Source organism: Prenolepis imparis, unplaced genomic scaffold (genome assembly GCF_030444845.1).
Source record: "Prenolepis imparis isolate NDT839.2.m4 unplaced genomic scaffold, iyPreImpa1.0 SCAF_100, whole genome shotgun sequence".
NCBI lineage: Eukaryota > Metazoa > Arthropoda > Insecta > Hymenoptera > Formicidae > Prenolepis > Prenolepis imparis.
In genome coordinates this window covers 17,616-31,643 of record NW_028141258.1, presented here as the reverse complement: position 1 = coordinate 31,643, position 14,028 = coordinate 17,616, and the positions used below count along the sequence as shown (strand labels likewise).

The 14,028-nt window shown below is 47.9% G+C and overlaps 3 protein-coding genes across 3 annotated transcripts; all 3 read right to left on the bottom strand.

Annotated features, from left to right (window-relative positions):
• Positions 1 to 2,207: 2,207 nt before the first annotated feature.
• On the bottom strand, positions 2,208 to 3,179 carry LOC145947565 (uncharacterized). Its single transcript, XM_083057360.1, has one exon. The coding sequence runs from the start codon at positions 3,177 to 3,179 to the stop codon at positions 2,208 to 2,210; it is 972 nt and encodes a 323-aa protein (XP_082913486.1).
• A 90-nt stretch (positions 3,180 to 3,269) lies between these two features.
• LOC145947564 (uncharacterized) lies at positions 3,270 to 6,488 on the bottom strand. The gene is made up of 3 exons (XM_083057359.1): positions 4,938 to 6,488; positions 4,633 to 4,855; positions 3,270 to 4,537 (listed from the first exon to the last, which is right to left on the bottom strand). The coding sequence occupies exons 1-3, from the start codon at positions 6,486 to 6,488 to the stop codon at positions 3,270 to 3,272; spliced, it is 3,042 nt and encodes a 1,013-aa protein (XP_082913485.1).
• Positions 6,489 to 6,560: 72 nt separating this feature from the next.
• Positions 6,561 to 7,349, bottom strand: LOC145947563 (uncharacterized). The gene has a single exon (XM_083057358.1). The coding sequence runs from the start codon at positions 7,347 to 7,349 to the stop codon at positions 6,561 to 6,563; it is 789 nt and encodes a 262-aa protein (XP_082913484.1).
• Between the last annotated feature and the right edge of the window lie 6,679 nt (positions 7,350 to 14,028).

Genomic DNA, 14,028 nt, shown 5'->3' with positions numbered 1-14,028 from the left:
TACACAACTTAATGATTGAGGGGGAAAACCACCCCCCCCCCTATGTTTAAACGCGCTATTCACCAAACAATCAAAAAACAAGGATTAATTAATTTTCAAATCTGGCTACGAAACGACCTCAAAATTCTCGTTCGAGCGCAACGATACACTACCCTGCAGGAAGCGATAACCGGCGCGGGCGAAAAAGAAAAAAACTTCTCGAAAATCCTCGGTCTGAAGACAAAAATAAAGCCGAATCAAGTTATTCGCAACAAACTCACACTCTACGCACACAATGTTATAAATGCGGAAAATCGGGGCATTATGGACGCAACAGTACATACGCGTTATTCAAATCGGACAAGCCCCCTCGCGCAAATACCATAGAGAAATTCTGCAATTATTGTAAAAAACGCGGACACAATCGCGACGAATGTTGGACCTTAAATGGAAAACCGAAGACAAATACATCGGACCGATAAGAGAACTGATAATAAAGACCCGCGAAGCATTAATAAAATTGAAAATCATAAAAAACCGCAACCGCGAAAAAGAGATACCGATTCCGAGCATAGTAGTGACGAGGAAGAACGGCAAGAAGGAAATAATAAAAAGACACGCGCGATAGAATATCAGGTGATACACGTGCGACAGACGTCTCGTGGAGCAGCGAGCCTGAATTTGATAACTCTACCTATACGCGAAGTAAAGAACGGCAAGATTAACATGCTCTACAATTCTGGTGCTACTGTCTCTCTAATAAAGGTTAAACATTTGAAAGGCGAAACCAAGATATATAATGTGCAATCACGGGATCGCGTTCGCGGTCTGGTGCGCGTTAGTTGAGTGTGGGAGTGACAAGGAAGTTGGCTTGAACTTTTCTTACACTTTGGAGAGAAATGACAACTTTATTCTTAACGACGTTCTGTTAGAAGCGGCGTTACAATTTGTCCGTGACTCGAAGGAAGTACGAGACAAGAATTCTGTGTGAGCAACGAGATTACTAATCGAACGCTTACGAGGGCAGGAACGGTATTGATGAGTCTGGAGCATCGAACACGCGCCTTTATTTCGCCGATCTTCTAGAACAGTGCTGGGATTTACTTGCCATTTACGGCGAGATTTCGAGACGCACGCCTCTTGCCCCCCACTCCTCGCTCGCGCCATAACAACGCAGCGCCGGCCGCTCGTAACTAAGGAGCGCGGCACATAGTCTCAGGAACGTGCGTATCAAACGTAATAGCACAATTAGCATTCTAATAGCAAAAGAACACATATACGTGATTAATAATAGAATAATAACTATTTGTATTATTAATACAAAATAAAAGATTGAATAGAAAATTTTAATAATAACTTTTGCTATTAGAATGCTAATTGTGCTATTACGTTTGATACGCACGTTCCTGAGACCATGTGCCGCGCTCCTTAGTTACGAGCGGCCGGCGCTGCGTTGTTATGGCGCGAGCGAGGAGGGGGGGGCAAGAAGCGTGCGTCTCGAAATCTCGCCGTAAATGGCAAGTAAATCCCAGCACTGTTCTAGAAGTATCTACGAGCGACATAACAAGACGATGTTAGCTTCAAGACAAAGGCGGTGACAATTTTGAGACGGAGGGCAACAGTGTTTTCGAAAAGTGTTTTTGTGCGCGGGCGTTCGAACGCGGCGACCGTTCGAGTCTATTGTGTCGAGCGCGCCTCTCGCCAAAGCGCGCGATCGAGAGAACGTGGACGGTCGCGATTTGCGCGCCAGCCGAGTAGCGCGGCTCTCGCGCGCGCTATTTAAACGCGATATATGATAAGAGAATCTCGGCACAATTTGTAAGCGCGCACACCCTCTCATACATACATACACACAAGCGTTCCGCTTCGATGTTAATACGCAACATCCCGCCCGCCTCGTCAAAGTCGACGATCTCCACTAAGGTTTTTCACGGCGGTGATTCTGGCGACACGGCGCCGTGATCGATATCGAGCTATCTGATCGATATGGCGCGCAGGCGACAGCTGCCACTCTCAGCTGTCACTATTCGGCCAGTTTGTTGACTGGGCTAAACTAACCTCGCACGTCAATGCGAGATCATCGCGGAGAGTGTAAAGTGCCGGTAACAAGGACGACACTCGAACCTTTCAATTACTGTAAGTACTGAGGGCCTAATCTACTGCAAACGAAAATTATACAAATATATACACTCTATGTACAGTTTATTCTAAACGCAGGTCCCGATAGTCTAAGACGGCGAATTCGGGTTCGCGGCGTTCACCGACGGTAGCGGAACGATTTTGACGACCGGGTGCCTGAGCTCTCCACCGGCGGTTCGGATATCCACCACGCGGACTCGACCGTCCTCTCCCGGGTGTAGGCGTTTTACGCGTGCAAGCGGCCAGCGACACGCGGGAGTGGCCTCGTTTTTCAGGAAGCACATCTGACCTTCCTTCAGGTTGTCGCAGGTGGCCCACCACTTCGGACGCGGGGTTAGACCCTGTAGATATTCACGGGCCCAGCGCTGCCACAGATTGTCTCGCATCTGCTGCAGCAGGCGCCAGTGGCTCAGTCTGTTGGTCGGCACGTCCATGAGCGACGGTTCCGGGATCGTGCTGAGCGGGCCCCCGACCAGGAAGTGGCCGGGAGTCAAGCAGCTGAGGTCCTCCGGATCGTCAGACATCGCCTGCAGTGGCCTCGAGTTGAGGCAAGCTTCGACCTCTGCGAGAAAGGTTGCCATCTCCTCGAAAGTAAGTCTGGTCTCCCCTATGACTCGCCGTAGGTGATGTTTGACGGCTCTTACAGCCGCCTCCCAGAGCCCGCCAAAATGAGAAGCAGCAGGCGGGTTGAACAGCCATCGGATGCCTTCGTCAGCCAGCCGTCCGGCTATGGCGTGGACCTCACTGCTCGCCGCCTTGAAGAGGGCTCGGAGCCGAGCATCGGCCCCTACGAAATTTGTCCCGCAGTCGCTGTAGATGACCTCGCATATGCCTCGACGGGACACGAAGCGACGGAAGGCGGCCAAGAAGGCATCGGCGGAGTAGTCGCTGACCGCTTCGAGGTGCACGGCGCGGGAGCTAAAACATACAAAGACGGCTAGGAAGCCCTTATACGCCCTGTGCCCTCTGGTCGTCCGGAGCCATATCGGGCCGGCGAAATCCACCCCGGTGTGGCGGAACAGTCGGCTTGGAGTGACGCGTGCCCTTGGCAGGTCACCCATCATTGGCTGTGGAGTTGCCGCCCGCCATCGCACACATGGTAGACATGGATGGATGTGACGCCGGACCAATTGGCGTCCTCTCGGGATCCATTAACGCTGCAGGCCAGGAAAAAAAAAGACCAGGGTGGTCTGAACTCCTCCGTGCATGGTTCGTCGGTGGCAGTCGCCGATCACCAGGTAGGTGAGATGAGATTCCGGCGGCAGAATTACTGGATGTCGCTGGTCGTGATCCAGTAGCGAGTGTTTAAGTCGCCCTTTGACCTGTAGGATCTCTTCGCCATCGAGCGTAGGCGTCAGTTTCCTGAGGGGACTTCGACCGAGCGCCGGCCTTCCGGAGCGGATTTCCTCCAGATCGCGGCTGAAGCTCATGGATTGCACCACCCTGATCCAGCGAGTGGTCGCGGCTTGGAGCTCCTCTGGACCCAGGAAGGAATGTGGTGCTCTTGCGGGTGCTCCGTCTATCGCATCGCGAGGACGATCACGCCAGCGCCACATCCAGGCCGAGACCCGCAGTAAGCGTTGGAGGGAAGAGAATCGCCGTAACTCTTCGGGCTCCCGTAGGTCATCGGTCACGTGACAGCGTGTGGGTCGTTGCTCAGGAAGCTCGGCCTCTTTGTGGCCGGTGTCCATTGGCCATGCATCAGGGGGCTGCCTGAGATAATCAGGTCCTTGCCACCAGAGAGGATGTACCAACAGCTCCTTCGGGGACAATCCCCGGGAGGCGCAGTCGGCTGGGTTCTCTCGACCAGGTACGTGAAGCCATCTCGCATCCTGGTTTATCCGCTGAATTTCAGCGACTCGGTTCGCTACGTAAGTTGTCCACCTTGCAGGGTGTCCATGGATCCAACCAAGCGTGACAGTGGAGTCGGTCCATAGGTTGACGGATGTCTTCTTCACGTCCAGCATGCTCCAAACGTGCTCCGCCAATTTGGCTAACAAAGTCGCCGCGCAGAGCTCTAAGCGAGGAAGCGACACTCGCTTGAGTGGGGCGACCTTGGTTTTAGCGACGATCAAGGATACGCTGGGTTGCTCGTTGGTGGACCGGAGGTACACCACTGCAGCGTAGGCTCGCTCGGATGCATCTGAGGAGCCATGGAGTTCCAGGGTGGTCGACGAGGTCCCGCAACGTAGCCAGCGCGGCAAGCGCACTCCTTCCAGCAACGGAAGCTCTTCCTTTAGGTTGATCCAGGCTGATGCTTCCTCTCTAATAGCGGAGTGTCCCAGTTGAGCTGTTGGAGCCATGCCGTCTGGATGAGCAGCTTCGCCCGGACCACAATCGGTGCTAGCCATCCCAGGGGGTCGAACAGGCGGGCCGTCTGGGAGAGCACAGTCCTCTTCGTGGGGGAAGCCTTGAGTAACTTCCGGATAGTGAGCGCAAACTCATCGGTCTCCGGGTTCCACCTCAACCCTAAGACTGAGGGATCGTTCGTTGGCAGCATGACGCCCGTAGGACCTGTCAGGTGATGTTCTGGCGGGATGTCCTCCAGGAGGGCTTCGTGATTGGCGGCCCATTTTCGCAGCGGGAAGCCACCCGCCGCGCAGAGAGAGGCTACTTCCCCCAGGAGCCGTCGACTCGACTCTAAACTGGCTGACCCGGTGAGTATATCGTCCATATACGTATCCTGAAGCACCGCTACAGCGCCTAACGGGAAGCGACCTTCCTCGTCCGCTGCAAGCTGATGGAGAACATGTATGGCAAGGTAGGGCGCACTCGCCAGGCCATACGTGACAGTGTTTAGCCGGAATTCTGACACTTGCCCTTTGTCTTCCCACAGAATCCGCTGCAGATCCCGATCGTCTGGATGCACGAGGATTTGGCGGTACATCTTCTCCACGTCGGCGACGAAGACGTAGCGGTACCGTCGCCAACGGGTCAGGATGTCGGCTAGCGCCGGCAACAGGTTTGGTCCGGTGAACAGAGCGGCGTTGAGAGAGTGCCCGGCGGCGGTGCGCGAAGAACCATTGAAGACCACCCGGATTTTCGTACCGGCGTCGGAGGCCCGCATCACTCCGTGGAGGGGCAGGTAGCACGTCCTGCTCCCGGGCGGGCAACATCTCTTCTACTGGCGACATATGGTCTAGAGCCTGGTAGCCCTGCATGAAGTCGCGGTACAGCTCCCCGAAGTCCTTGTCGCGATCGAATCGGCGCGTCATGACGTCCAGCAGGCGGGACGCGGCGAGGCGAGTCGATCTGAGATCTTGTAGATCTAGTGTGACTGACAGGCGCACTTGGTAGCGCCCGTTGGACAACCTCACGTACGAGCGTGAAAAATGATCCTCGCACGCCTGCTCGTCGATAGTCATAGGCAAGGCGGGGCGAGGCGGCTCCTCCGCCTCCCAGATTCGGCGCATGAGGTCTGTCAGTTGCAGCACGGCGGAACACTGGAGCGACGATACGGAAGCAGCGATGTGGTGAGCTTCCATCGCACCCAGGAGTACCCAACCCAGGCGGGTTTGTTGAGCGATAGGTTCCCGCGGCCCCCCGCGGCGCAGGTCTGGCTGAACGATGCTGGCGTAAGCCTCGGCTCCGAGGAGAAGCTCCACCGGGTCCTGGCGCTGGAACTCAGGATCCGCGAGCTCGAGGCCTATTACGTGCGACCAGGAGCGATGTCCACTTCCCGGCGCCCCACTATAGATGGATAGCCGCGGTAGTACCAAGACTGACACAGATAACGAGAAGAGTCCGGAACGCGCTGAGAGGATTACAGTGATCCGTCCCCGCGACGAACCCGTCTGAATACCACCGACCCCGAATATAGCCACTGAAGCCGGAGTTCGCGGCAGGCGGAGACGCTGCGCCAGCGACTCCGCGATCAAGGACGTTTCAGAGTCCACTAGAGCGCGAACGGCATGGCGATTCCCGTGGTGATCTTGCACTACAACGCGAGCGGTCGCGAGAAGCACGGGCCCGCACTCCACTTTTGGGCGTTTGGCGACGTGGACGGTTGATGACTGGCTGGGCCCGGCCGTCGCTTGAGCAACGGCAGTGAAAGCGTACTGCAGGGTCGTATGATGCCGACTTGAGCACTTGGCACATACCTTTACTGACGTGCAATTGCTGAGCTGGTGGCGACCTAGGCAGTTCCAGCACCGCTGGTGAGTACCCACTGCCTCTCGTTTCTCCTGAGCAGTGTTCTTCCTGTACTGGTCGCAGTACGCCAAAAAATGCTCTTTTTTGCAGAGAGGGGAGCTTCGGTTGGAGTCCGATCCTCGACCTCCTACGTGGCTGGCACGTGCGGTCCGGCTAGATTTCTCGGCGAATTTCCCGTACTGCTCCGCAGAGACGCTCTGTAGCACATCCTGTGTCATCAGCTGCTCTTCCAGGAAATCGCGCAGATCTTCATAGGAAGGGGGCTCGGCAGATCTCCCTAGCGACTTCTCTCAATCTCGACGGGTCTTCGGATCGAGCAGTTCGATCACGAAGTGGACGAAGAGATCCGTAGATTTTGAAATCGGACGCCCAATGCTCTCGAGTGTTCCGACGGTGGAGACCACACAGTGGAAGATTTTACGGAGTCCGGCAGCGGCCGGGGCCTTCTTTCGCGGAAGTGCGGTGAGGGCAGGCAGGTAAGCACTCACGAGGAACCTTTTGTTCTCGAAGTGGTTCGTCAGGGTGGCCCAGGCGCACTCAAAGTTCTCTTCCGTCGAAGGTAAGTTCCGTATCAGCTGTTCGGTGTCGCCCTTTATGCCGACCTTCAAATACTGCATCTTTTGTACTCTCGATAGTGACGGCTCCTCGACTACGATGGACTGAAACAGATCTCGGAAAGTAGGCCAGTCTTCGAACTTGCCGGAGAATTGCGGCAGTTGGAGCCGCGGCAAGACGTTACGCGGTGACTTGGCCTCCGCCTGGATGGGCTTATCTTCCTTCCATGGACCAGCGAGACTCCTCTCTATCTCCAGTAACTTCGCTTGCTGCTCGAGGAAAGTAGCTTCGACGGTATTAACGAGGTCTGAGGTGATGTAATCTGTCTCATCGAGCTTGTCATGGAACTCGGTCTTTAGAATGTCGTGCTGTTCCTCAAACTTATCCCACTTCTTTTCCAGGATAGCTAGTGCCGACTGGATCAAGAAGATCGACAACTTAGCGGCACCGACCTTCTTCAGGTTATCGTAAGATCGGGCTATACGCCCGAACAGCTCTACCTGAGACGCTATTAATTTATCCATTGTCTTCCGCAGGATATTCACTGACTCTATCACAGAAGCACTGACTCATCAGGGATGCGACAGGCGCGACGATTGCAAGGGGTGCCGGCTGCCACAAAGAGGCCTATCCGGCTCGAAGGACCAGAATGTGCAATCACGGGATCGCGTTCGCGGTCTGGTGCGCGTTAGTGGAGTGTGGGAGTGACAAGGAAGTTGGCTTGAACTTTTCTTACACTTTGGAGAGAAATAACAACTTTATTCTTAACGACGTTCTGTTAGAAGCGGCGTTACAATTTGTCCGTGACTCGAAGGAAGTACGAGACAAGAATTCTGTGTGAGCAACGAGATTACTAATCGAACGCTTACGAGGGCAGGAACGGTAGTGATGAGTCTGGAGCATCGAACACGCGCCTTTATTTCGCCGATCTTCTAGAAGTATCTACGAGCGACATAACAAGACGATGTTAGCTTCAAGACAAAGGCGGTGACAATTTTGAGACGGTTGGAGGGCAACAGTGTTTTCGAAAAGTGTTTTTGTGCGCGGGCGTTCGAACGCGGCGACCGTTCGAGTCTATTGTGTCGAGCGCGCCTCTCGCCAAAGCGCGCGATCGAGAGAGCGTGGACGGTCGCGATTGGCGCGCGGGCCGAGTAGCGCGGCTCTCGCGCGCGCTATTTAAACGCGATATATGATAAGAGAATCTCGGCACAATTTGTAAGCGCGCACACCCTCTCATACATACATACACACAAGCGTTCCGCTCCGATGTTAATACGCAACATATAACGACAAAATTACTTTGATTGGCATAACCGGGCATAAAGCGCGAACAACAGGAAAATTCTACGCGACTATCGATTTAGGCATCCGAAAAATCAAACACGCGATGTATGTCGTAAAGGACGACTTCCCAATGGAGTAGGGATCATAGGAATTGATTTTCTACAAAAGCAACAAGTCGCGTGCGATTACAAAAAACAGGAGCTTCAAATAGGAAACGCCATATTAAAATTACGACCGTACAACAAAATTCAATTAAAACCGCGTAGCGAAACAATAATACAAGCGGCAACGAATCGTAACAAGATAGACGTGATAAAGGCCGAAGAAACAGCACCGGGAATATATACCGGACGATGCCTGGTAGAACCCAAAAATCTTTTGTGCCCCGTCAGTATAATTAATACGACCGATGAGACCGTAGGGATTAGTACGCCGCTCGTAACCGTAGAAGACATATGTGAAGATAACGCACACGAAGTATATATGATACACACGGGCGACATTCATAACTCTTCAACGCGCGACGAACGAATTTGACAATTATTACGCACGGATCATCTAAACGCCGAAGAAAAACGCTCAGTACAACGGATATGCGAAGATTATAGCGATATATTTCTTTTAAATGGAGAACTACTGACATGCACCGCGACGATAAAGCACGAGATAAATACGCGCGCCGACACCTCGACGGCCAACGTAAGACCATACCGCCTCCCGAGAAGCATAAAGCAGAGGTAAATAAGCAAGTTTAAGAAATGCTAAAAGACGGAATTATTAGAACAAGCGTAAGCCAATGGAATGCTCCATTATTAGTAGTGCCGAAAAAAGCCGATGCGTCAGAAAAACCAAGACTCAGGGTAGTAGTAGACTTCCGAAAAGTTCACGATTTAACTATAGGCGACTCATTCCTTCTGCCTAATATTACCGAAATATTGGACCAGTTAGGGAACGCCAAATATTTTACGACGCTTGATCTAGCATCAGGATATCACCAGATACCGATGACCGAACGCGATAAAAATAACACCGCCTTTTCAACCCCCTATGGACACTATGAGTTCAACCGAATGCCGTTTGGATTAAAATACGCGCCTGCGACCTTCCAACGATTGATGAATTCGGTACTAACAGGGACACAAGGATTCAGATGTCTCGTTTATCTCGACGACATCGTTATATACGGATCCAGCTTAAAGGATCATAACAGAAGACTCGCTGAAGTACTACAGAGATTACGAAAACATAATTTAAAATTGCAACCGAAAAAGTGCGAATTTTTACGTAAAGAAGTAATATACTTAGGGCATATTATTTCCGAGAACTGCATATTACCCGATCCGTCGAAACTAGACGCGGTAAAAAATTTCCCGACGCCACGAAAAGTAAAAGACATACAATCGTTTATCGGACTAGCGGACTACTATCGCAAATTCATTGAAGATTTCTCGCGAATCGCGAAACCGTTAACAAAACTAACAAAAAAGACGGAAGTTTTCGTATGGGGAAACGAACAACAAATCGCGTTCGACACCCTAAAAGAAAAATTAATGACCGCGCCAGTGTTAAAATATCTGGACTTCAACGAAGAATTCAACGTGACCACCGATGCCTCCGACTATGCAATCGGAGTCGTGCTGTCACAGGGACCGGTAGGCAATGACCGACCTATCGCTTACGCCAGCCGAGTGTTATCTCGCGCGGAGCAAAATTATAATACGACCGAAAAAGAATTGTTAGCGATCGTATGGGCAGTTAAACATTTTCGACCGTATGTCTATGGAACATAATTTAAAATAATAACCGACCATAAACCTCTAATTTGGCTATTTAACGTCACGGACCCCGGATCAAGACTCATCCGCTGGAGATTAGAATTAGAAGAGTATGATTACGAGATAATTCACAAGGCCGGACGGGCAAACGCGAACGCCGACGCGCTAAGCCGACACGTAACTCGAGATATCACCGAGGGAAGAAAGAGAGAAATCTTCAAAGTAGAAGAAGAGGAAGACGAGGAAGAGGAAAAACTCGCCGATAACGCAAGAATATATACCGAAGAGGAGAAGCAACAAATACTCTACGAATATAACGATGCGCCGAGGGCAGGAGGACATCAGGGTATCGAACGTACAATAAAAAGAATTCGATTAAATCATAACTGGCCTAGTAAGGGTTGACAAGAGATGTCGAAAAATATATCTCGAAATGCGAATCTTGCCAGAAAAATAAATTATTGCGACGAGTAAAAGCACTCCTCATTATTACGGACACGCCGGGTAAACCATTCGAGAAATGCGCGCTAGATATAGTCGGACCGTTAACAATTACTAATAACGGAAATAAATATTTACTAACTTTTCAAGATAATTTAACCAAATTTAGCAAAGCGATACCGATCGCAAACCAAGAAGCTAACACGATCGCGAAAGAATTTGCCACGAAAATAATTTTTGAATACGGGATTCCCGAAAAAATTCTAACCGACCAAGGAACAAAGTAAGTGAAATATTTAAAAATACATGCAAATTATTTAAAATAGATAAAATTCAGACAACAGCTTATCACCCCGAAAGCAACGGAGCATTAGAGCGTTCACACCGTACGCCGAATATTTAAGACACTATATAAATGCCGACCAGACAGACTGGGACGAGTGGATTCTCTACGCAATGTTTACGTATAATACGACCCCACACACGGCTACGGGGTATACACCCTTCGAATTAGTATACGGACATCAAGCGGACCTACCGACAGCCCTAGCGAGACCGCCTAAACTAACGTATAGTTACGATGACTACTCGCAAGAATTAAAACAGAGAATACGGGCGACAAACCAGCTCGCGAAAGAAAATATTAAAGAAGAAAAAATAAAAGCCAAAGAGTACTACGATAAATCCGCAAAGAAACAAAATTTAAGATAGGCGACAAAGTACTCGTATACGACGAGACGCTCCGACGGGGACGATCGAAAAAATTAGACGCGCTATGGACAGGACCGTACGTAATAACCGGAAAGAATTCCGACGTAAACTACACAGTCCCCAAAAAGGGAAGAAAAGCAGCGCGCATCCATACAAATAGATTAAAGCTATTTATAGAAAACTAATACTTACTTAATCGTCCTCCTCACCAGCGTCACGGCGGTAGTCGATGACTTTGACATACCAAGATCAATATTTAAAAAAAGTCAAAGTACTAGATTTTAGGAATAAAAAACGATTATAATACTATAGTGTAAACGGGAATTATAATTGTACGTAGCATTTGAAATAATTTTAACGTAAAATAAGAAAGAAAGCGAAAAACTTCTGTGTTTCTGAGACCAAACGGCATTTTTAAGAATTGATAGTGACCATGTGGCGTTGAGAATGCTGTCTTGTGAGTATCGGCTGGATCCATTGGTATTTGATGAAATCCACTGGCGAGATCGAGTACCGAAAAATATTTCGCTCCACCAAGTTGATCCAATATGTCGTAGATATTTAGTAGAGGGTAAGCATCTCCTAAAGATTTTTTATTTACTTTTCTATAGTCAATAACCATGCGCCACTTTTTGTTTCCCATTGAATCTGATTTTTTTGGAACAATCCATACAGGTGAATTATACGGCGATGTCGATGGTTCCACAATCTTCTTCTGGAGAAGTTCATCTACTTATTTAGTTATTTCTTGACGATGTATCGGAGGAAATCGATACTGCTTCGTGTGTATCGGCACTTCGTAGCTGGTAATTATTTTATGTTTTATCGCGGTTGTTTCTCCCAAGTACTCGTCTGATAAGTAGAATCTATCGCTATTTTCTTTTACTAATGTAATGATATTATTTTTCTCTATAGCATTATGATGGTCGAGTCGTAATAATTGTAAGATCTTGTCTATTGTTTCTCCCAAGTACTTGTCTGATAAGTAGAATCTATCGCTATTTTCTTTTACTAATGTAATGATATTATTTTTCTCTATAGCATTATGATGGTCGAGTCATAATAATTGTAAGATTTTGTCTATTCTTTTGATATTACAATTTTCACCGGGATCTAAATTGTGTTTCGTGATTACAATTTTTTTATCATATAGATTATTACAATACTCGTTAGCCTTGATTGGTTTTACAATTTGTTCGTCATATGCATCGTTACTAAATAGCGGTTCGCTGAAATTATTAATATTATTATTATTATCGTTACTGTCATTTTGCAAAATTTCTTGGTAATTACACACATTGATATATTTATTTTTATTTTTATTTACTAAGATATTATCACCCTTTTTGCTGGCGGTAATATTTGTTTGATGTTGATTAATTTTTGATTCGTTTTCGACGATCGTTTCTGAAAAGGTTTGCAAATTCTCATTAATTATATTAGACTGATTTCCTTTTTTGTTTGCAGCCACATATGAAAAGGAATAGTTCGCGATTGCAAGTAGAGGGAGAGAGTGAAAAGAATAATTAGTAAGAGAAGGAGTGCCTGGATTCATCAGGTCATCACCTTGAAAAAGAGTTTGCACCAGAGCGAGTACGTCGGCGTCGTCTGCTGGCGTGATAGGGGGCCTTTTGCGGCGATAATTTGTGAAGAAATAGTAAGAATAGAGGAAGATTTGTTTGCATGTGTGGAGACAATTGTTGATTTGGAAATCATTTTTGTTTCAAGAGAGGATACGAGGAGTGGAGAGGTATTTTTGGGATGTGGATCTGAATCGACGACGCATCTTAATGCGGCAAAAGTAAAGCAGTGCTCCTGCCCGTGAAGATGCTGATCTAAATCAGCGGCTCGCGTTTGCGCGCCAAAAGGAGTAAGGTTACAATTGCATTTATTATTTAGTGTTTGGTTTTTGATGCGTGATTGTTTAGAATTATTTTTATAGTTATTTTTATAATTGTTTTTAGGTCGATTGGACATGGTTTGCGTATTTGTAGCGGATTCAGCGTATTTGTGTGCAGTCTCTGCTACGGATTGAAATAAATTCTCTGAATTTTTATTATTATCATTATTATTATTATTATTATTATTATTATTATTATTATTATTATTATTAGGCGGATTTTTTTAGATTTCCGCAATTTCTAAAATTGTAATTGTTGGTATGAAAAATTTAATTGGATCATCTAGAGTATTGATGACTCTAATGTATGCTTTATCATTTATACAGATTACAACCGATTCTCCGGCATAAACTCCATCACGATTTATTTTTAGTCGAGGGATGTAACCAGTTTTGATCTCTGAGTTCGAAATACGAATTGTAACTCTTGAATTTGTACGCGGAGGTACAATTACTGATTCTTTATTCTTAAATTGAAAAGAGCAATTGTGCCATGTAATTGATTACCGTAATTTATACATGCATTATGTTCTGTAAAAAATGTTGATTCTAGAATTCCTTGTGTTATTATAGGAAATTCATCGGGTACAACGTGGAACGTCACCGGTGCGTAAGAGATATGTGCTACTATGGAGCCTAAAGTATTGACAACATTTTCAGTGATACCGGTGAGTTGAATTATATCTTTATTATTGATATAAACTTCTGGGTTAATACACCCTTTTTTATTATATTAGACTGTGCTCCTGTGTCGAGCATAAAGGCAAAGGGTCCTCTGAAGGATGGAGATTCGAGTTCGACAGCGGGTACTGTTTCGTCGTCTCCCCTGAGGATATGGAAGGACCTGGGTTGCTCTCCATGTAATGCGTTGACAGGGCTTTGCCAAGGTCTCGGAGTGCCCTGTTGTCCGAAACCTCTGAGCGGTTTCCCGTATTTCGCGGAGGTGCGTTATAATGATCATTATTGTTGTTGTAATTATTATAATTATTATTATTTCTATGATTATACTGGTCAACACTAATTTTGTCACAAAAGGAATGACAGGTGATTTCGATAGGATTTTCCCCGTAGATTACGAATCTGAAACCTAAA

Coding starts and splice junctions, on each gene's coding strand:
- LOC145947563 (XM_083057358.1), bottom strand. CDS start 7,349: ATGGATAAATTAATAGCGTCTCAGGTAGAGCTGTTCGGGCGTATAGCC.
- LOC145947564 (XM_083057359.1), bottom strand. CDS start 6,488: ATGACACAGGATGTGCTACAGAGCGTCTCTGCGGAGCAGTACGGGAAA. Junction 4,856..4,937: donor ATTCTGTGGGAAGACAAAGG/GCAAGTGTCAGA, acceptor GTTCTCCATCAG/CTTGCAGCGGACGAGGAAGG. Junction 4,538..4,632: donor GCCAGAACATCACCTGACAG/GTCCTACGGGCG, acceptor ACTATCCGGAAG/TTACTCAAGGCTTCCCCCAC.
- LOC145947565 (XM_083057360.1), bottom strand. CDS start 3,179: ATGGGTGACCTGCCAAGGGCACGCGTCACTCCAAGCCGACTGTTCCGC.